This window comes from Sardina pilchardus, chromosome 20 (assembly GCF_963854185.1).
Source record: "Sardina pilchardus chromosome 20, fSarPil1.1, whole genome shotgun sequence".
Classification (NCBI taxonomy): Eukaryota; Metazoa; Chordata; class Actinopteri; order Clupeiformes; family Clupeidae; genus Sardina; species Sardina pilchardus.
Window position 1 is genome coordinate 4,660,809 of NC_085013.1, and position 21,181 is coordinate 4,681,989.

At 51.2% G+C, this 21,181-nt stretch overlaps 1 protein-coding gene across 1 annotated transcript in view; it reads right to left on the reverse strand.

Annotated features, from left to right (window-relative positions):
* Window positions 1–21,181, reverse strand: part of kiaa0586 (KIAA0586 ortholog) — a 130,064-nt gene that overhangs the window by 82,027 nt on the left and 26,856 nt on the right. Inside the window, exons 11-12 of the mRNA XM_062523447.1 lie at window positions 2,355–2,592; window positions 555–665 (exon numbers count right to left, since the gene is read on the reverse strand). Coding sequence (XP_062379431.1) covers window positions 555–665; window positions 2,355–2,592 — 349 coding nt within the window. The remainder of the gene's footprint in view (window positions 1–554; window positions 666–2,354; window positions 2,593–21,181) is intronic.

Here is a 21,181-nt window from a genome sequence, read left to right on the forward strand (position 1 = left end):
GCCTGAATGTCTGCCCTGATTGGGAGAAATAAAACAGCTAGCAGCGGCAGCAGCAGCAACAACAACAACAACAACAACAACAACAACAACGAGAACGACGACGACGACGACAAACGGCAATGTGAAGTATGGTAAAGCGAGGCCTATTTATAGCGACCTATTGTTTCCTGTTTCTGCGCACAGGTGTGAAGTGGCGATAACGGCGGCGCTTGATTTATCTCGGCAGTCGCCGTTTTCTTCGGAGGCGACGGCGGCGGCGGTGGCGGCAGAGGAACCCGAAAGCCGCAGCCCTGCTGTGGTGCCATTGTGTCCGCGCCGCGCCGGGGATGCAGCCGTGCACGGAATGCACAGAGGCGAGAGAGAGAGAGGAGAGGAAGAGAGAAGAGAGGGAAGGGGGGGAAAAAAGTCGGCGAGAAAAAGAAGGGAGGAGGAGGAGAAGCAGAGAGAGAGAGAGAGAGAGAGAGAGAGAGAGAGAGAGAGGGGGAGAGGGAGACAGAACAAAAAAAACTTGTAAACCTGCCACTGCAGAGGCAGTGGTTGCTATGGGAACACACCATGGAGACGGCGGCGGCGGGCGGGGGAGGGGCGGCGGCTGGAGCCGGAGCGGGCGCTGGCGCCGAGTGGAGGGTGCTCCTGCTGCGCTCCACAGGAAACGCATCACGCGCCTTCGAGAGGAGAGAGAGAGAACGAGAAATGAGGAAAGAGAGAAAGAGGGACGAGGGAGAGAGAGAGAGAGAGAGAGAGAAGAGCAACATCACAGTCTCCGCCACTTTATCCCAGTCGCCATGCTCACGGAAGCACTTTTTACAAAAGCACCATTAAACAGCCTCCATAAATAACCATTAGGGTTCCGATGCTCCCTGCAACACATTGCGTCATTCCGTGGCTTGTTAACGTTGCAACAGATGACAAAAAGGGTTGTGATGATCCAGATACCAAATGGTTAGATGTTTTTATTTATGAAAAGCTCCATTGCACCTTGTAAGGCACCTCTCTTGATGACAGGACAGGTGTGCATGTTTTATTGCACAGAGAGAGGGGATGAGTGACATTCGATTAAACTGCAGAGCACGTAGACAAGGAGAGAGGTGTCATGCTTTTTTGCTCCCCGTCTCTCTCTCTCTCTCTCCTTCTTTCTCTCTCTCTCTCTCTCTCTCTCTCTCTCTCTCTCACACACACACACACACACACACACACACACACCCATCACCAGCGACGGCCAAAGAGCATTCCAATCCTGCATCCTCAATTATATGCTAATGTGTCATTTGCCTTGTGACACATTATTCTTGGCTGATGGAATTTTTCAGCCGCAAAGGCGTGCCTGGAAACTCAATGCCCTGGCTGTCAGAGCGGGGGGTGTGTGTCTGGGGGTGGGGGGGTTGGGGGGGTATTAGTTGGGGTAGGTACGAGGGGGGTGAACAGCCTGTTACAGATGGAGAAAGGAAGCAATACATTTTGTGAAGAATGAAGAACTATTGTCACTTATTAGGAGAATAGGAGGACAAAACTGGCGCTGGAAAATTGTTTTCTGGTCCCTGAAATACCCATCTGAAAGAGGGTGATTGTGGAGGGGGGATGATGAGAGGGAGAGGTGGGGGAGCTGGGGGTGGGGGTGGGGCAAGAGTGGGGACACTATCTCCTCCTTGATTTCCTGCCTGGCGAGGTTCTGATCGATTAGCGTCTGCTAACATGGAAACCCTACAAAAATGGTCCGTTTGGTCCAATCGGCAGCTGGTCTGATTGGAGCCGACAGCAATCGACAGGTCGATGGACAGCGTAGCTGCAGTGAGAGTGTTGTCTGGGTGGAGTGGGGGGGGGGGGGGGAGGAAAACACACACTCTTGTGACCTGAAAATGGGCACACAGCTGGAACAACACACACCTTCCACTCCCCTGTAAGGCTCAAAGGGCATCTTTGGTCCCAGGGGCAGGGCTGAACAATAAGCTGCTATATTAAAAGAGAAGGGCTTGAGAGCTCCTTTCAAAAAGCTTTGCTTTTTGGATTGGACACGTCGTCCGCAGCGCTACGAGCAGGGGAGGAAGGGCAGGCTTTTGAGATTACGTTATTGCTTCCGCGACACTGCACGAGATCAATCAAAAAAGTTTCAGTGTCTGGACATCCAAAACTTTCTGGATCACAGCCTTGCCATAGACAGTCTTAAGTATGACACATGATCTCGAGGCATGTGTTCCAAACATGGTGGAAAAACATGGAAATCATCGCCGATATGAAGAGTATTGCACACCAAGAGTGGTATGAACTGGGTCTCCAAGCAGCTGTCAAAGCTGTAATTTAGACGTGAGTAATTGAGCTCGGTCTGTCGAAACGGCCTTTGTGGTGTGAAGCCTGACCTGCAGCAGGGTCTGCATCTCGCTCTTGAGTCGGCCCAGGTCCTGCAGCATTTCGTTGGCCTGCCTCACAGCGGAGCCGGAGGTCTCCGCAGCCTCTGCTCCAGACGGGGGCCCTGGCTCATCGGTCCCGCCCAGCCCGGGCTGCACGTCCTGGGGCCTCCTTCCTGAGAACTCCCCTAGTTCTGCCGGAGAGCTGCCGGGGGAGGTCCTGTTGACCTCACGCCGAGACTGGTCTTCCCTGAGGAGAGGAAGAGGGAAAATATTGAAACTCTCAAGGTGATTTGAAAATAACTATGACCTCCTCTCCACACACACACACACACACACACCTACACACACACACACACACACACACACACACACACACACACACACACACACACACACACACACACAAACAACCCTGCTTAAGAGCCACACACACACACACACACAACCCTGCTTAAGAGCCAAACACTCGTTGCACAACTGGTCTTGGTGCCGGTAAATATCTTTGTCACAACTCAACATGGAATAAAAACCTCACAGTGGGAGCGAGAGTGGCTCAAGATTAAAGACACCTGTTTCCAGCCGCCCCTGTCAGTAAATGATTGTCAGTTGCTCCCAATGGCCACCTCCCCCCCCCCCCCCACCGCCCCTCTTGTTCCCGTCGAGCCGCATAAACAGGGCCAGCATCCTACGCGTCAGTCGCTGACCTGCGAGAGAAGGGACCACCCTGCAGCGTGGACATGCCAAGTGCTTTTGTGTTGCCTCGCGCTCACTTGAGAAAACAACAGACAAAAGAGGAAAGAGAAAAAGAGGAGGGAGAGAGAAAGAAAGAGAGAGAGAGAGAGACAGAGAGAGAGATAGAGAGAGAGAGAGAGAGAGAGAGAGAGAGAAAGAAAACAAAATCTCCATCTGGCCAGAGAGGTGATTAGCCCTCTGGGAGCCAAAAGCACATTACATGACTCACGCCATGGCCCGCCTCCAGTCGGCACCACGCTCAGCTGCCAGCAGAAATCAATGCAGTGGGCTTGGGCCCGGCCGGGGCATTGTGTTGGGTGAAAAGCGCCCGACTGTGTGCAGCCCCGAGTGTTTGTTTGTGCAATTCGGAGCGTTTATGAATGTGGGTGTGTGTGTAAGTAGATGACTTTGAGGGTGTGGGTGTGTGTATGTGTATGTGTATGTGTATGTGTATGTGTATGTGTATGTGTATGTGTATGTGTATGTGTATGTGTATGTGTATGTGTATGTGTATGTGTATGTGCGTGTGTGCGTTGTGTATGCATATGTGTTTGTAATGGCACAAGGAGCAGGCCTCAGAGGTTCAATCAGAGGACACAGACTGCGCGTTCCTCCTGTCGATGCTACCAGCATCATTAATCAGAGGTGTCACACGGAGAGCGTGCATTCACCCGCCCCTTAACCGAACGCCGCGCAGGCCGACATTCGAACGTATAGCGCACGCACGCAAATGCAACTGAATAAATAAAGCTCAGTGGGTAGCTGGGCGGTTCTGTTCCCGTCTGCCGGAGAGAGAGAGAGGAAACTCTGCTCGCCCTGCCTGTCACACAGGGGCGAGATGCTGAGACGAGCATGGGCTCAAATTGGGGCTGAAGGGTGTGTTTATCCTGGCCTCTCCACCAGTGATAATGGGGCGGGGATCTCGGGGAGGAGAGGGGGGGTGTACGAGGCAGGCAGAGGGGTAACAGGGGGGTCAAGTCTAACAAGTTACGGCCAAAAAAGGGGCCCAGGGCGGTTGGGGGGGTTGTTTTGAGGGGCAGGGTCTGATCCATCTCGAGTTACGGCGGAACCCCGACAGCTCCAACACTGCTGTACTTGTGCGGCTCCGGGGCAATTAATCACCATCAAGACAGTTTCCAGCCGCTGCCGTCGTGCTAACGCACTCCAAATCCACACAAAAAGCACTTCATGCTGCCCCGTGCTTTTTTTTCTCCTTCTCTGGTCAAGGCGAAAAAAAAGATGGCTGGGGCGGGGCGGGGGGGATTTAATCAAAAAAAAAAAAGCCAGACCATTTATTCGTAATTTCCAAGGATGTCATTCAAATGCAAAAGTAGCTGCTGCAGCAGACACTAGTAGGGGGGGCTTTCAGAGAACTTTACGCCGTTCCCCAACCCCCTCCTCGCTCTTCCTTTCTGTCAAGTCAGAAGACGAACGCGCAAATGGGAGCTCCATTCTTCTCCTCAAATCTCGGAGCTTTGTTTGTGTTTATTTGTTTGCTTGCTAGCCATGGAGGGGAGGGGAGAGGAGTGTGTATGTTTTTTTTTTCTAAAAAAAAAAAACCTTTTCACACCGGGAAAATAATTGCGGAGCTGTGAAGGATGCCAGGCGGGCAGGCAGGCAGGCAGGCGGGCGGCAACTGGACTCATTACGTCGGCGAGACGGCAGGCCCGCTCCGTAATAAGGCCACGAGGTGGTGGGGAGATAATGGCGCTAATAAGGCCAAGAGATGACGCCGAGATTGAGACGACAAAAAGACACAAAATCAAATCCAATGAATGGGTTTTTTTTTTTGGTCAGGTGTGAGTCAGGTGTGGAAGGAAAAGGTGAGAGAGAAAGAGGACTAGCGCATACAATAAAGGGCAGATTCAGACGACAACAATACAGAAGAGCGACGGATCCACACCGAGAATGACTGGACCCCTGAGAGCAACATACAGTAATTTCCCGCATATAAGCCGCATTGTGTATAAGTCGCAGGGCAGTGTTTTATGCAAGTTAAAAGAAACAAACCCATATTAACACCATATTAACTGCCCCCCTGTATTAACCTCATAGCTGAAGAAATTTTGCAAAATCAATGTATAAGCTGCGGCTAATAGTCGGGAAATGACGGGTACTGCATTAGAGCTGATGAGTCAGGTACGTGTGGACCCTCACGAATATCCAAATGCACACACACATACAGAATTACACTTTTTTCTCTACTCCTTCCCTGAGTGTGTGGCAGGCATAGGCTACCAGGAAACAATATGGTGGACCTGCTTCAGCTACTATGCACAACAGTTGAACACTACAACTACAAAGACCATAAAAGGTGCCGATTAGGTTGTGTTCACATTTGAGAAATCAACAAAGAAGAAAAGATATAGAACATAGAACATTTTGGCATTCTGAAACTGATTCAGTTTACGTTGAGCTGTACAGATCCCGGCACAATTTAGCTGTTCGAGTGGCTGCAAATAAGGTGAGGTTGATGCATTGGAGCGTTTGTTACAGGTTTTCACGTCGCCGTGTGCCTCCTGAAAGTCAACTCGGTGCCATTTGTCTGTGTGTGTGTGTAAGTGCTGCGCTGGGGCGTACAGCTCCTCGGCAGGCAGGCAGGCAAATGTATCTTCAGAGCGACAGCGCAGCGAAATTTCCCTCTCAAGGTTAGGTGCTCAGGCAGGGAAATATGAGGGCGAGGGAGAGAGGGAGGGAGGGGTTGGAAATAAACAAAAAAAAAGGGCCCCCCTGTCACACCACACCACACCTCCTCCCCCACCATCCCACTCCACCCCAAGCAGGCATCTTCAATCAGACTTAAGATGGCCCACAGAAAGAGCTAATCCATTTGGAGCACAAACGTGTGTCTCATTGGAGCCAGGTTTTTTTCCCCCCTGCCCCGTGTTCTTTTTTTCCCCCCTTGCTCAAATTGATTAGAGACATAAATAGGAAGAGGCGGGTGGGGGGGTGGGGGGCTGGAGGGGTGTGTGGGGATTAAGACAGAAAGACCCTCTATCGAGGTCATACTATGCTAATGCCTGTCCTTCCGCAGGAAACAAGAATTATATATATATAAAAAATAAACAGCAGAGTAGCGGTGGAAATCAAGTCCCAATATCTTCTAAAGCAATTACTGCTCTCGCCTTCCCTCTCCTCCTGCTTTCCCAATATCTGGGGCAGAAAATGCGAACGCACACACACCCCCCCACACACACACACACACCCACGCACGCACGCACCCACAAAGTAGGGAAATGAAAACGGAATACTAAAAAGAAGATGTTCTGATTTCCAAACACGGCTCCTCTTTTATTTTCACCTCCGAGAGAGAAAATAACTAATTAGAGTTGGAGTGTGTGTGTGTGTGTGTGTGTGCAAGTGTGTGTAGGTCGCCACGGCAGGAGAGACGACTTCAAAAGGTGTCCTCTAGCTTCCCTCCTCAGCGGTGTCCTCGTCTCCCGATGCAGAGGACTCAACAGTCGTACGTATTCTGAAGCAGCGCTCAAGAAGAAGAAGGAGAAGAAGAAGAAGCGATGACACATGCAGCCTCCAGACGCGAGTTAAAAATGGCTGACAAACTGATTTCACCCAGCGTGTGACACTTCTGTGTCTGCAAAAAGATGTAACCCCGGGCTTTCACACTGCCAAGCACCTATGCTGGAGCAAAAAACAGAACCGTGCTGGGCAACAGCGCTCCGGGACATAAAAAAAGGCTTTAAAAAAGATTTAGTTTTCATGCGAGCAGACCAGACAGCTTGTAATTTCACAATTTCTCTGCGCTAGTCAAGTGGTGGTTAAAAAAAAGGTGCTGGTAAAAAGGACAAAGCCTGCGTGAGGATTATTACCGCTGAACTGGAGTATTTGCTTGAAACACTGTAATTTGTGAGACTTTCGTTTTTTTTAAAAGCTATTTATTTTTGGACAGCGTAACATTGTCTTCAGTCAGGTCCTTCTCTGCCAAGAGGCATGGGTGGGTCACATCAAAGTAGCCACCTAATAGAACACACCTGCAGACACCTGGCTTTGACCACGCTCAGCTAAGTAGCATTGCTGAACCTCCGCAGAGCCTTTCTAAACCTACCAGCGTGTGTGGGTCTGTGGCTGGAGTTTGCAGCCCTCTGGGTCTCCTTTCTGCAGCTGCCCCCACTCCCTTTCCAAGGGAGGAGACAAAGGAAGGGGGTGAGCTTCAGATATGTGACCCAAGGGGTGGCCGTGATGGCGGAGTCTGCCCCTGCCAGGTGCGCCCCGAGCCTCATCTAAATGTCACCGAGCCGGGCAGCATCAACCTCTGGCGGAGGGAGCTGGCCCTGACGCAGATGAGACACAGCTTCGCATTCACATCAGCCAGCTGACGCCCTCTCTGCCTCCTGCCCTTGTCTCTTTGTGTGTGTGAGTGTGTGTGTGTGTGTGTGTGTGTGTGTGTGTGTGTGTGTGTGTGTGTGTGTGTGTGTGTGTGTGTGTGTGTGTGTGTGTGTGTGTGTGTGTGTGTGTGTGTGTGTGTGTGTGGGCTTGAGGGGGCAACGGGGGTTGGTTTCACCTCAAGGCCATAACGGAAGCGGTTTACATTTAATCGCACTTGTATAAATAATAACGACAGCGATAATGGAGTGAAATCTCGGCAGGAAGTGGCCTGTTGTTTGGTTGAAGAATTGGTCTGGGATGATGTGGCTGAGCTGGCGTGGGGTGAAGGGACAAGACATGGGTGGACCACATTTGTCTGTCGGAAGGCAGCTGACTTGTGGGAACAAGTAGGAAGAGCACAAGAAGACAACAAACGCACATGCAACCCCAACATGAAATAAACGGAAATAAATACACACAGAGAGCAAGTTCCTAGCTACCATACATTACTGCACAAGCCCCCGAAACATGGACACACAATACACTCTGTTCATACACAAGCACACACACATGTGCACATACAAATATAAACTCAGCAAAACCATACCTAACCCGACAACATACTCACTCTTTATCTCACACTTATACACAACGCCATCAAGTGCGTACCAGTTAACAAAGTGACCAAACAGGACCCAGGGAGGAGGGAGTTAGTGTGCCAGGGGAACAACAATGCAAAATCCTGCTGACCAGACCAGCGTGGGACTGACTTGGTCTTTTCGCCACATCTGCCTTTGCTTTGCACCCTGCTGTTTCTCAGCGAGGCCAAATTGGATGTTTCGACTCGATATTCACTTTCCCCAATCCTTTTCTCTCTCTCTCTCTCTCCCATGTCGACACCAAGAGGGTGAATCTGGGATTGAGGGGGAAGGGAGAGGGGGGGGGGTACTAGTCTAATTTAAAAGCAATTTTCCCCTCTCCGCCTTGTATTCGGGGAGCCCAAAAGTGTCTGGAGGAAGCTAGGGAAGCTGTTTCAGCTCTTCCCCAAAAAAGCCCTGTCTTCAATCACCGCCCACTAAATTCCTACAATTTGGGCTCAATCACACTCCAGCAGATGTTAGCCAAGCGAGGACAGGCATCCACCCCTACATACCCCACACCCCCACCACACACACACACACCACCTTACCCACACACCTCGCCCCACACCTCAAACCTTGACAAACCCTGAATCTCCGAGAGCTCCTCCACAACCTCCTGGGAGTCCACTCAAGCGAGTTTCATCATCTCCGCTCTAATCCCTCTAGATTTCCTCCAAAAGCCTGACGATTCCTCCGGCAGGTGAGGCTTAGTTTAAATGGATAAATCGCAGATTGGCATTAAGTGGAAAACGGCACAGCTTCAACAGAGAAAATTAAAAATGAACCCCCAGCTACCACTGACTACTGACTGGTAGTTGAGTCATGATCTTAACTGTATGACAAAACAAAAAAAAAAAAAAAAAAAAAGTATTTCCAAGAATCAGCTTCGGGGTGAGCCAAGGTGAATGTTGAAATTGAAAACTGCACTGCACCCACTTTATACTATAGTGCAGATGAACATCACAATTAGCCTGCAGGACATCCAACTTCCTGGCAGAGTACTGCCACACACACACACACACACGCAGACACACACGCAGACACAGACACAGACACAGACACAGACACAGACACAGACACAGACACAGACACAGACACAGACACAGACACAGACACAGACACAGACACAGACACACACACACACACACACACACACACACACACACACACACAGACACACACACACACGTGTGTGTGAAGTGCAAGGCGTGGAGTGGATGGCTTCCTGAAGCTCTGCTCTCCCGACACGTCAACCTTGGACGGTAACAGAGGACGTCCCTGACAGATGTGAACCCCAGCTCCGCGCGGTCTGTGATTAAACGTAGCGGAGAATTTACAACAGGAGAACTCTGCTGTCAGGGTTTGACGCCCAGATAACCCTCCCTACCCGAAAAAAGGACAGGCTCGCGAAGAGTGAGAACGTGTGACTTTAACGCAAGGCAGAGGTCGAAAAGTGTTGAATTGGTTATTTCTGTCCATCCATCCTTGGGCCGGCTTGCGTTTTATGTGACAAAAGGCGGCAGGTTTATGTGTGTGTGGGTGCGTACGCCTTAACACAATAGCCCTGCTAGAGTCGTCTCGCAGGAAAGCACATCTCCAGCGTGGCGGAGAAAGAGTAGTGTAGCTGTCGGAGACTCGCGTTTGGCACAAAGCTGCTACTCACCATTAGTATTCCTTGCACACATGTGCTCGCACACACACACACACACACACACACGCACACGCCCCCTGCGAGCTGCCACATACGCTTGTTATTTAAGCGGCATCCGCCCAGCCAGCCTTCGACGCGCCCCTCTCCCTCCCCTCCCTCCCTTTCTCTCTCTCTCCCCATCCCCCCCCCCCCCCCCCCGATCTACACAGCGCTCATTAATATTTATCCATGCCGAAACAAAGCTGCGGCATCTCCCACCCCCCTTTCATGATTAATGTAAAGGTTCTTTCCTAATAACAGCGGGGCTGGAGCGGCTCGCATACATATTTATGGCAGCCGAGGCTCGCAGGGTCACCGCTGACTCCCGTGGCAGCCATCGCCGACCCGGCTGCCTGTCGCTTCCGTCTCCTCGCCTTCCCCTCTCTCCGTCGCTCTCTTACTTTCTCTCTTTCTTTCTTTCTGTCTCTCTCTCTCTCTCTCTGCTTTCACTCCTCTCACATCTGCACCCATGTCACATATACTCATCCAAGGGGGATGGTGGTGGTGGTGGATGGTGGTGGTGGTGGATGGTGGTGGTGGATGATGGGGAGGTTGGGGGTGCTTGATGCCGGAGCAGCAGCTACTCGGTCCTCCCCCGGGCGACAGCCGAGCGTTCCGAGCAGGCTAAGAGCGGCGTGGAGAACCACCACGACAGACGGTTTCCCTTGACAACGCGCTAACTCAGGCACACTCATGCACACCCATCCACCCACTCTCTCTGACACAGGCACACACACACACACACACGTACACACACACAGGTCTTCCCATGTGGTCCATACTAATAACGATTCGCTGTCCAGGGGTGCAAGACGCAACTGACAACTCTTACATAAACCTCGGGATATTACGTATCTGTATTCAGAGTGCAGCCTGGTTTGGTGGCTCAGTGGCATATGAAACATTCCCCGCTACTCGAAGCACGGCCAGGTACACACACACACACACACACACACACACACACAACACGGCCACCGTTTCGTACACACCCATTAATTCTCCAGTCTCCAAAGGCGTGGAACAAAGCCATGGAAAGGGCTGACATCATATGTGCAATTAAGAATGATTGTCGCTGGGGCTTGCAGTCGAGGAACATCTCCACATAAATAAATAACACCATGGCACCCCCAAACAGCATCCAAAAGCACAATCCATGATCCGCACCAGCTTCCCTCGAGTGATTGCCTAATAGCTTCCAGATTTGGTGTTGGAGGAGAGGGAGAGAGAAAGGAAGAGAGAGAGAGAGAGATTGAGAGTAAGAGTCGCGGAACGAGAGAGAAAGAGAGTGAAAGAGAAGGAAGGGGGGTGGGGAGGTAGCGCCATGCGTTTTTTGACTGTGAGCCGTGCAAGCTGATTTAATAGCTGGAGAGAGGCTCTTTCACCAAGGGACAGACGAAAGGGAAAGCCCAATTTAGCAGCAGAGCCTGTTTGCGCCTGTTTGTTAGAGGGCGACGTTTAACAGGCTGTCGGGGGGGGGGTGTTGGGACAGAGTTGTTAGGCGAGGCAGACGGAAGGCTTGGCGTACGCGCACCAGCGAATGAGGACAGCCCAAACTAGGCCCCAACACGACACAAAGTGAGCTAACTGGAACTAAATTCACTTCCATTGCCATTTTATATTCAGTGAATCATTCAGCACACAATCTCCAGAGAAGACTGACTGAACCCACCTTGGGTGATGCATGCTAGTGCTGATACAATTATGAACATTCTGATACAGTGCATTCAACGGCATTACAACCATTTTCAAGCTATAAAAGACATCAACCTAACCTATGTATCAATATGAGCTAGCAATTATTACGTTAGCGAAGTCACTTGCTTTATGTAGGCTTACGTACATCACAAGGAAGTTATGCATTGTTTTGAAAGCTCGAGATTCCATCCTGAAATGACTAGCATCTCGAAAGTAATTGATAGGGGTTCATAACCCTTCTCTTCGCATCGAGTCTTGTGTATAGGAGCTCACGAAAAGCACTGCGTTGCTGTTATGTTGGCCGAACGGCTAAACGCAACGTATGGAAAGCTGCTCACACCAATTCAGCAGCATTGAGGTCATTTCAGCGGGCCTGCAGGCTGGCGGGGGAGAGAGCCTAATTGTAGCGCAAAGCGTTTGTCTGCTAGAGTGATGATTCACTCGTCGAGTTTGACGCCCCGTGCCTTGGGGACGAGCTCCATTTTACCACAGTCCTTAAATTCACTCGTCCCCCCCCCCCCCCCCCCCAGCCTGTCAGTCCCTGTTATTCTCTCCTCCTTTCTTCTCCTCCTCTTCTCGCCCGCTCCGTCTCTCCCTCGCTCCCTCATTCCACCTCAAACAAACCCCCTGAACATGTGTTGCGTGTAAGAGCTATCGTCTCACGGAGGGGATGCAACAGCACAGAATTAGCATATTTAGGCGAAAGAGAGTACGAGAGGAGTGCCGGTGGTGGTGGTGGTGGTAGTGGTGGTGCGTGTGTGTGTGTGTGTGTGTGTGCCGAGGAGACAGAGCCATTACCTAGCAACAGAGCCGTCTGTGATTGGCTAGAGCGAGCGAGCAGGGAAGTGTTTGGGGGGAGGTGATGGCGGTGGGAGGGGGGGGGGGGAGGAAGAGGGGGGGTACGATAGAAGTAGAGATTTTCAGGGGGCTGATCGGGCAGCTGAATGAAAGAGTGAGTGAAAGTAGAAGAGGAGGAGGGTGGGGGAGAAAGACGGCGGCGGCGATGTGGTGTGTGTGTGTGTGCGCGTGCGTGCGTGTGTGGTGGTGGTGGGGGGGGGGGGGGGGGTCTATTTCTGCCCGTGTCATCTGGGCTCGTCACATCGGAATGACATTCAGCACGAACTGCACCCCCCCCCCCCGCCCCCTCCCCCTCCCCCTACACCAGCCACAGCCTCGCCATTGACTGCAGAGGCAGCAGACCGGAACGACTCCACAGCAGCAAACTCGAACACGAGCAGCTGCAGCAGCCTCCATCCAGACGCACAGAAACAGAGTAAAGGAGAGAGAGAGACAGAGAGATAGAGAGAGAGACAGAAAGAGAGAGAGTGAGAGAGAAGCCAACTGGGAGGGAGAGAAACAGAGAGCAGCGTTGCGGATGACAGAAGGGAGGAGAGACACATGGGAGACAAAGTGAGAAAGCCAGCGAGCGTGCACCATAGAGGTACGTGTGACAGAGAAAGACGAGAGAAACGGGGAAAAAGCAGCGAGAGCGAGCGAGAGAGAGAGGAGATGTATTAGCCTCATTCTGCTTCAGTCGGGCGTGTGTGTGTGTGTGTGTGTGTGTGTGTGTGTGTGTGTGTGTGTGTGTGGTGGTGTGGGGGGGTTGAGACAATGTTAAAAAGATGATGTTACATCACGCCGCCTCGCCTGGGCCAATGAGAGCATGAGCCTTCACACATGAGACTAACGGCGCAGTGGAGAAAAGAGGGGAAAAAGAGGGGGATCAGGGAGTGGTGTGGCGGGGGCTTCACAAGGTTCTCTGCTGGAGGTAAACCGTCCATTCAGGCGTCTCATGGGAAAGAAGCCCTCAACAAGCCGCCGCCAAACGACATTTTGGTGGCGAATTCGCCCAATAAAAACGACTCCCCTGGTGGGCCACTCTGAAATCAAGAATAATGAGGCCTTGGAAAGGAAAGCGTGGAAATAAAATAAATAAACAAGCCAGAACGCGGCCAGCTTTGCCAGTTAAGTCCTATTTGTAGCATTGGTCTATTTTTCTACCAGATGCCCCCAAAAATGCTGCAGTGGTATCATACCTAAATGACAGATACTAGTCATTCATTGATATTTCCTCTTCATCAACTGACCATTTTTACTTGCCAGTGGCATAAAATGACCCTTTTTTTAATCAGTATACAGAAACAGCTTTATATATTTCATAGTTAAACTCCACCAGATAATGTGTGATACATAAACTAGCACTCCATGGTTGCACACACATCATCCTGGTGTGTGTTTTACATTGGTAGCGGTAAGAATAAGGGATTCCCCAATAATAAGGTAAAGGTGATCACTCTGTGTGCTAGGGTCGAGCTATAGAGGTGTAGTAGCTCTGGTCAGGCGGCTGGGCCTGCTGGAGGACAGAGTGGCCAAGGTCGTTCAAAAGTCTGCAGTGCAGTGTAAGTGTCTTGGCAAGATTCAGCCAGTGGGATTGGCAGGGGGCTCTTACACGGGGGACTCTGGAACTGTGTTCAGGTGTGCGCAGGTGAATAGCTGCCACCACTCGTTTGGTTACTCTCTCGGAGCAGCTGTCCCATGCTAACACAGGCATGCATACATGCATACACCGAGATCTTCCCTCTGCTGAAAAATAATGTGGGTCACGGTCTCACACTGACATGCACAAATGCATATATGTACTCACTCACACACAAACACACACATACACTTGGGGACCATTCCGACACAGGTGGGGAGAGAGAGAGAGACAGAGACAGAAAGAGAGACCAGAGAGAGAGAGAGAGAGAGAGAGAGAGAGAGAGAGAGAGAGAAACAGACAGAGACCAGAGAGAGAGAGAGAGAGAGAAAGAGAGAGAGAGAAACAGAGACAGAGACCAGAGAGAGAGAGAGAGAGAGAGCGAGAGAGAGAGAGAGTGGCCGTGCTGCTGTGGTCCCCAGTGGTGGGGCCAGACACATGTCCTGTATGATTAAGCGCAACGCGTGGCACGAGACGACACCGGCGGAGGCCAGTGGCTGAACTCTGACCTCCTCAGGGAGCCGGGAGAGAGGGACTCCTCCCTCATAAATATTCCAAACGGAGACGGGAAGTGTGTGTGCGCGTGTGTGTGTGTGTGTGCGTGTGGTGGGGACGCCTGAGATGTAAATGTTTTAAACATGAGCCGGTGTGAAGGCATGCTTGCGTGCACTGGCTGGCATGAGGGTGGACAGGGAGAAGCCAAGGTAGAGCTGAGGGGAGATGGGCAAGCGCCGCCGCCGAGAGATCCATTAATCATGAGAAGGGTGTGTGAGTGTGTGCGTGTGTGTGAGAGTTGAGTGTGTGTGAGTGAGTTGAGTGTGTGTGTGAGTGTGTGTGTGAGTTGAGTGTGTGTGAGTGTGTGTGTGTGTGAGTTGAGTGTGTGTGAGTGTGTGTGTGCATGTGTGAGTGAGTGAGGGAGAGAGCGCATGCGAGTACGAGAATGTGTGTGTCTGTGTGTTTGGAGGGAGGGGTGTGGCAGGGAACTGGCGGGCAGTAGGTACGTCAGACGTCTCATGTTGCTGACCGTTATCAGATAGGACAGGCTGCTGGGACTACTGTCTTACTGATATATGAACATCCAACCTTTCTGTGTGTGTGTGTGTGTGTGTGCACGTCCACAAATGAAAGCAGGTTTTCCTGCGAGAGCCTTTCTCCGGATTCATCTTCCAAGACTTGGGAGTGGCATCATCATCATATTCGGCGTCGTCACGTGACGGAAAAGACAGCCCTGAGAGGATTCGGCCCGAGAGCCGTGGCTTTCAGGAGACGGGCGCCTGCGAGAGGAATCGATCGCGCTCTGGTAATTACAGAGATTAAAGCCGGCAGAGAGACGGGCAGTGCCGAGTGGGGGGGGGGGGGGGGGGGGGGGCGCTCCAATCACTCAATTTTTTCCGAACCGACGCCGATGCCGGCGGAGCCCGAGAAAACACCTCTTCACAGAGACACAAAAGAGGGATCGCTCATCCGCCCCTCGCAGATACAGAGGATGGAACACAGCGCACGGCCATAGAAACCACAACAAACCCAAACAAGGACAGCCAAGTAACACATTCTACCCTTCCAAATCATCATCAGCGACGAGCGATCGATGAATAAATATATGAGAGAAGGAATTCTTCTCTAATCAATCAAACAAAAGGGTGCTCTGGCTTAGGCAGAACTGTGATGCATGCAAAGGCTCACAAAAGAGCTTGATTGAGTGATTGAAGGTATTGACAGACTAAACCGCAACATCAGCTGGCTCCTGGGGCATTGAGAGCTGACTGAAAAGGTTACCCTTACAATGCAAACACACACACACGCACACGCACACACACAAATGTAGAGACACACTAAAAGGTAACATCTCCCTGACAGATAATAAAAGCAACCCCTGAATGTGCCGATTTGTTGCACTGTCGCTACTTGGCCACTAGGAGTCCTCCTGGCAGTAGCTGACGGAGCAGGACGTGGAGCTGAGTGCACAGAAATCCTGCCCAGTGCCCACAAACAGCACGGCAGAAACGCTCGGCCATTACCACAGCATGTAGAAGTGCCAGGAGGTGAACCATCGCAAAGGATGACAAAGGCCTGTCCTTTGCGAACGGTACAAAACGAAATCAGGGGACAAAAGCAGGGACAAATAAGCCTTTAGTGTCACTAGCTTTACTAGAAAACCCTCAGTAATAATAATAATAATAATGACTAGGTTGGTTTCCAACGTCCTCTTAAAAAAAAGGAGCTTGATTCCGAGAAATCATAGATGCAGACATTAAGAGAAAGAGATTGGCAAAAACATTGCAGAGCTTCTAAATTATTTGGCCCATATTTCAGCACCGCACAGAGGGGATTTTTTCCCCCCGCTGTCTGCGAAACTCAAACAGAAACCGTGCATGGAATTTGAGCTGTTGCTAAGCGCTGGTGAGGTCTGCGGCTTCAGTCCGGCATGCTGCAGAGGAGTGGACCCCCCCCCCCCCCCCCCCCCCCCCACACACACACACACACACACACACACATACACACACACACACACACACACACACACGGGGGGGGGGGGGGGGCAGGGTCAGACGGGTAGAACAGAGCCACTCGGACAGCCACGGCACCACAAGAAAAGCCACCTCTGGAACCTCAGAGAAACAAATGGAGGAATGCTTGTCTTTGCTTTGGGATTGTTTGGTGGAGTGAACTCCCAAAAAACACTTGCATGTTTTCAGCCGAACTGCCGAAACTGCCAAACCGTTCTCACAAATTGCCAAATGTTAATAACAATCTTTGGTTTACACACCCAACCTAAATAGCGAAGAAGAATATGATCGCTATGTGCATTGCGTCATAATTGTAATAAATATTACACACAATTGCATGCGTCATTAAACAGTTTCAATACAAACACATACATTTGTATGCGAAACACATAGCGTGCTGCTGGATGGCTCTGGTCTGAAAGCTGGCAAGTGATGGACTGGTGTGAGGCTGGGAGCAGAGAAGGATGAGTAGAGCTCCCGACAGTCAGGCCACTGCCACCAAGGGATCACAGAGACAGGGGGGAGGACACGTCCACACACACACACACACACACACACACGCACACACACGCCCTTTGGAGTGTCAACGGAGGGAACAGAAGAGGGGGGTAAAAAAAGGACACCTGACATCCAATCAGCACCACCCCTCGGCTCCGTTGCCATAGCAACAGGCATCTCTCACTCACTCTTTTTTTCCCCCTTCCTCACTCTCCCCTTAGAGAGGTTCAAGCTCGCGTGCAACAGTTCACAGCACAGACTGCAATCTCTGAGAAAGGGAGTGAGAAGAAAGAAGGGGAAAAAAGAGAGATAAAAGAAGGTGGAAGAAAAGTAAAAAAAGAATACGGAATCCAGAATAGAAGGGGGGAAAGAAGGGGAGAGACAAGATGAAAGGGTTCTGAATGGGAGGAAAGGCAGAACAAAAAAAAGAAAGACAAAACCTTAACAAAATAGACCAGAAAGAAGGGAGAGGATGGAAGGTAGCAGAACGAGAGAACACAAAGAGCGGGAGGGAGAGAGGCCGCCTTGCGCCTCGCTTGGCAATCAAAGCACGGATGCCCTCGAGTCCCCCGGCCTGAAAACTGAATTACGCCCCGCCGGTGGCAATCACGGAACGCTCTCCCTCCCTCCCTCCCTCTCTCTCTTTCTGTCTTTCTTTCTTTCCTCCTTCCTTTCCTCCTTCTCTCCGTACGGCCCATCCATCTCTGGCGAGCGCTCTATTTAAAGCCCCGGGCCTCTACGGCAGGACTCCGCGATGACATCTGACTGCCTACTGCATCACCAGACACCTGATTACCGGCGTGGCCCTGCTCGCCGCCGCGCTCGCCGCAGCGAGCCTCATCAATCACGCGCCAACGCCACCGGAAAAACGCCCGACCCCCCCCCCGTTTTAATACTCGCCACCGATTCAGATTTGTGTGTACCAGGAGCAAAGATCGTGAGGAGAGAAGGGGGCTACTGTTGTAAATGTAAAGAGTTCAATCGTGAGGCGAGAGCTGAAACTAGCCCGGGCTTCAAAAGGAGAGTGGAAGTGCACAGCTTTTCATGCTGAGAGCATCAGTTTGCATTCTTCTTGGCTACATACGGCTTCCTGGAAAGCCGCCTCGCGGGCGCAGTATGCGTGGGCTTGCATGACAAAGAGACCGCCCGCTCAAATATTCCAAAGATGGCGGCGGCGGAGAGGAGAAGAGAGAAGGAAGGGAGACGAGTAGTAAAGACCTTGGAATCACCTGGAGATCAGGGCTCAGAATGCTGCTCACGCACCAGGGGTCCATATGTGGTGTGCAGCACCAGCGGACGTGAGGGGGAGAGTGTGTGTGTGTGTGTGTGTGTGTATTGTGTGTGTGCGTGCGCGTGTGTGTGGAGCCTGTCAATCAGAGCGGCTCTGCGGAGCCTGGCGGGTGAGCCACCGCCTCGCCTCATTAAGGGAAAGGCCACGCGCTTCCAGCGGCTTCAAAGGCGGTTTGGGAACGCCGAAAATAGCACAATTATCCCAGGTCCCGACAAAAAAAGATGTTAGATCAAAATGCGCTTGATAAAAGGTACACCAGAGAGAGGGAGAGAGAGAGGGGGAGAGGGAGACAGAGAAAGAAAGAAAAAAGCAAGCAAGCAAGCGAGAGAGAGAGAGAGAGAGAGAGAGAGAGAGAGAGAGAGAGAGAGAGCAATTTACCCTCCATTTACTTTTCCTGCTTCGCGCCACTGCCCACACAGGGCACATTATCTACTTTTCTTTTGGTAAAGTAAATAAATGACACACACACACACACACAAACATGCCGTCTGGCGAAAGAATGTGGTTTCGGTAAACAGAGAAATTGAAACATCGTCACTTAATGTAAGAGACTGTTGACACTTGTTACGTATCCCTCCACACACACACACACACAACACAACTCAATGTGATAATCTGTAACAGCTGCCAAATAAACAAAGTACATGTTAAGAGGCCTTCTCCCTCCACCGGACAAGACCTTTCTAGTCCACTGCACTCGGGCATTTCAGTAACACGCGTCTCTGGACAGCGGCGAGAGTGCTTTGGTGCCGAGTGTGGGGAGTGCTGTGAGTCTGGCGCTCCGACCTTCTCTCTCGGCGGCCTGGGTTCCCCGCTCGCTCGGAGGGGGCTGGCAGTCTCGTAAAAGCCCGCAGCGGAGGACAGGAGAGGGGGTGCGTCATCGGTCCGTCTGACGCACACCCACCGCCCCTGTTTACACGCCAGAGCCACTTTCCTGTGAGCCGGGGGACTGGAACGGGCCAGCTCTCTCTCTCTCTCTCTCTCTCTCGCTCTCTCTCTCGCTCTCTCCCTCCCTCCCTCCCTCTCTCTCTCCATCTCTCTCTCTCTCTCTCACTCCCTCCCTCTCTCTCTCTCTATCTCTATCTCTCTCTCGCTCTCTCTAGCTCAGAGACAGGATGCTTTGACTGGCCTCTCTCTCAGGGCACGGCGATACTTCACTTTTTTTGTAATGGAAATACCATTCCACTTTTTCTTTTCCTTTCTTTTCAGGAAGAGGGGTGGGAGGGGTCAGGGTCAGTTCCTCTGACAAAAAAAAAGAGAGAGAGGGAGAAAATAAAAAAAAAAAGACGGGGCTGCAGGATGCCTGAAGCCCAAAAGATCCAATCTGAATTCTTTGTGTCGGCGAATGTATTCTTTCACACTAAATTCTCACTAAATTGGCACCATGCCAATCAGCTCAGCACGGGGTGCTTTATCAAATTCTTTTTGGTTCGCAGGGTTTCAGCAATTGTGATGCATGTGGTGCAATCTGGATCACAGATTGGGGATTCTTTTCCAAAACATTGGTTATTTTTTCCCCAAAACTTTCAGAAAACAACCACTGCAGTGTGGCTACATCTTGAAAACGTCACTCTGTAATTGTTTTTGCAGTGGATTTGACTTTGCAAACTGAGCACTTGATACTCCGTTACTTGCATATTGGCTCTTTCACAAAAACACACACACCCTTTCATTGAAAGTAGCAGTGAGAGTGAGTCTGACACATCTGTTGACAGCAAAGGTGCTCCTCACACGTCTTAATGAACCACTGCCGCCCGACCCATTCTCCTAACAGATGGCCCTGATGGGCGAGCCGTTCACAGTCTTGCCAGGTGATAAGTGCAGATGGGTGAGAACGACCACACCACACACACACACACCCACACACACACACACACACACACCCACACACACACACACACACACACACACACACACACACACACACACACACACACACACACACACACACACACACACACACACACACACACACACACACACACACACACACACACACACACACACACACACACACACACACACACACACACACACACACACACACACACACACACACACACACACACACACACACACACACTGTTCCCAACCAGATAGAAGGAAAAAAATTGTGGAAAGAGGCAAACAAAAAATTACAGGGCTGGAGGAGTCAATAGTCTGCAAAATGATAGACTTGTGCTGTTGTGTGGTTATGATGAGGAATTGATTATACCTGAAAGGGTAAGTATGTGTTATGTGATAAAGAATGATCCACAGCAGCCTGCTCAGATTAGCTGATCCGCAGAAAATTAATTTAACAACGGTCCAGGAGACCACGATCGATCGCTTCCTGTGAGTCATCGCACCCTTACCACCCCCCCACCCCCGCAACCATCCCCTTGCCAAACAAGAAGAGAAAGATCACAAAGATCAGGTCAGCAACATGGCTCTGGGGGTGGAGGGGTAGAGGGGGGGGGGGTGACAGTCCTCAGACATTTCCAGTTTCCACAGGAAAACATCCATTGACTCGTCGTCTGCAAACAGCGAAAGAGAGAGAGAGAGAGAGAGAGAGAGAGAGAAAAGGACCTAACTGGACGTCTGAAATGTCACAGAGACTAGAGGCCTTGGATATGCTAATGGATCAAAAGGCATTTGCTTCAAGGACAGAGAGAGGGGGAGGGGGAGAGAGCGAGCGAGCGAGAGCGCAGCACTGCCACAGACATGGCTGTTATTCTGATGTGCATCAGCTGTTAGGTAATGGGCCAGACAGATTATGACGACCACCTTTCAGTGGCTGTTATTACAGCAATTCCCCAGACACACAGCAGTGCGGTATGACTCAAGCTATTTCCCCCCCTTTTGGAGGGATACGGGGCGGATTAGCCCATTGTGTGAGTGTGTGTGTGTGTGTGTGTGTGTGTGTGTGCTTGGGGGGGGGGGGGCAGGCAGCCCCTGTTCATAGTTGGCTGGCGGTTTTTGCCTCACCGAGATTTGCGGAGCT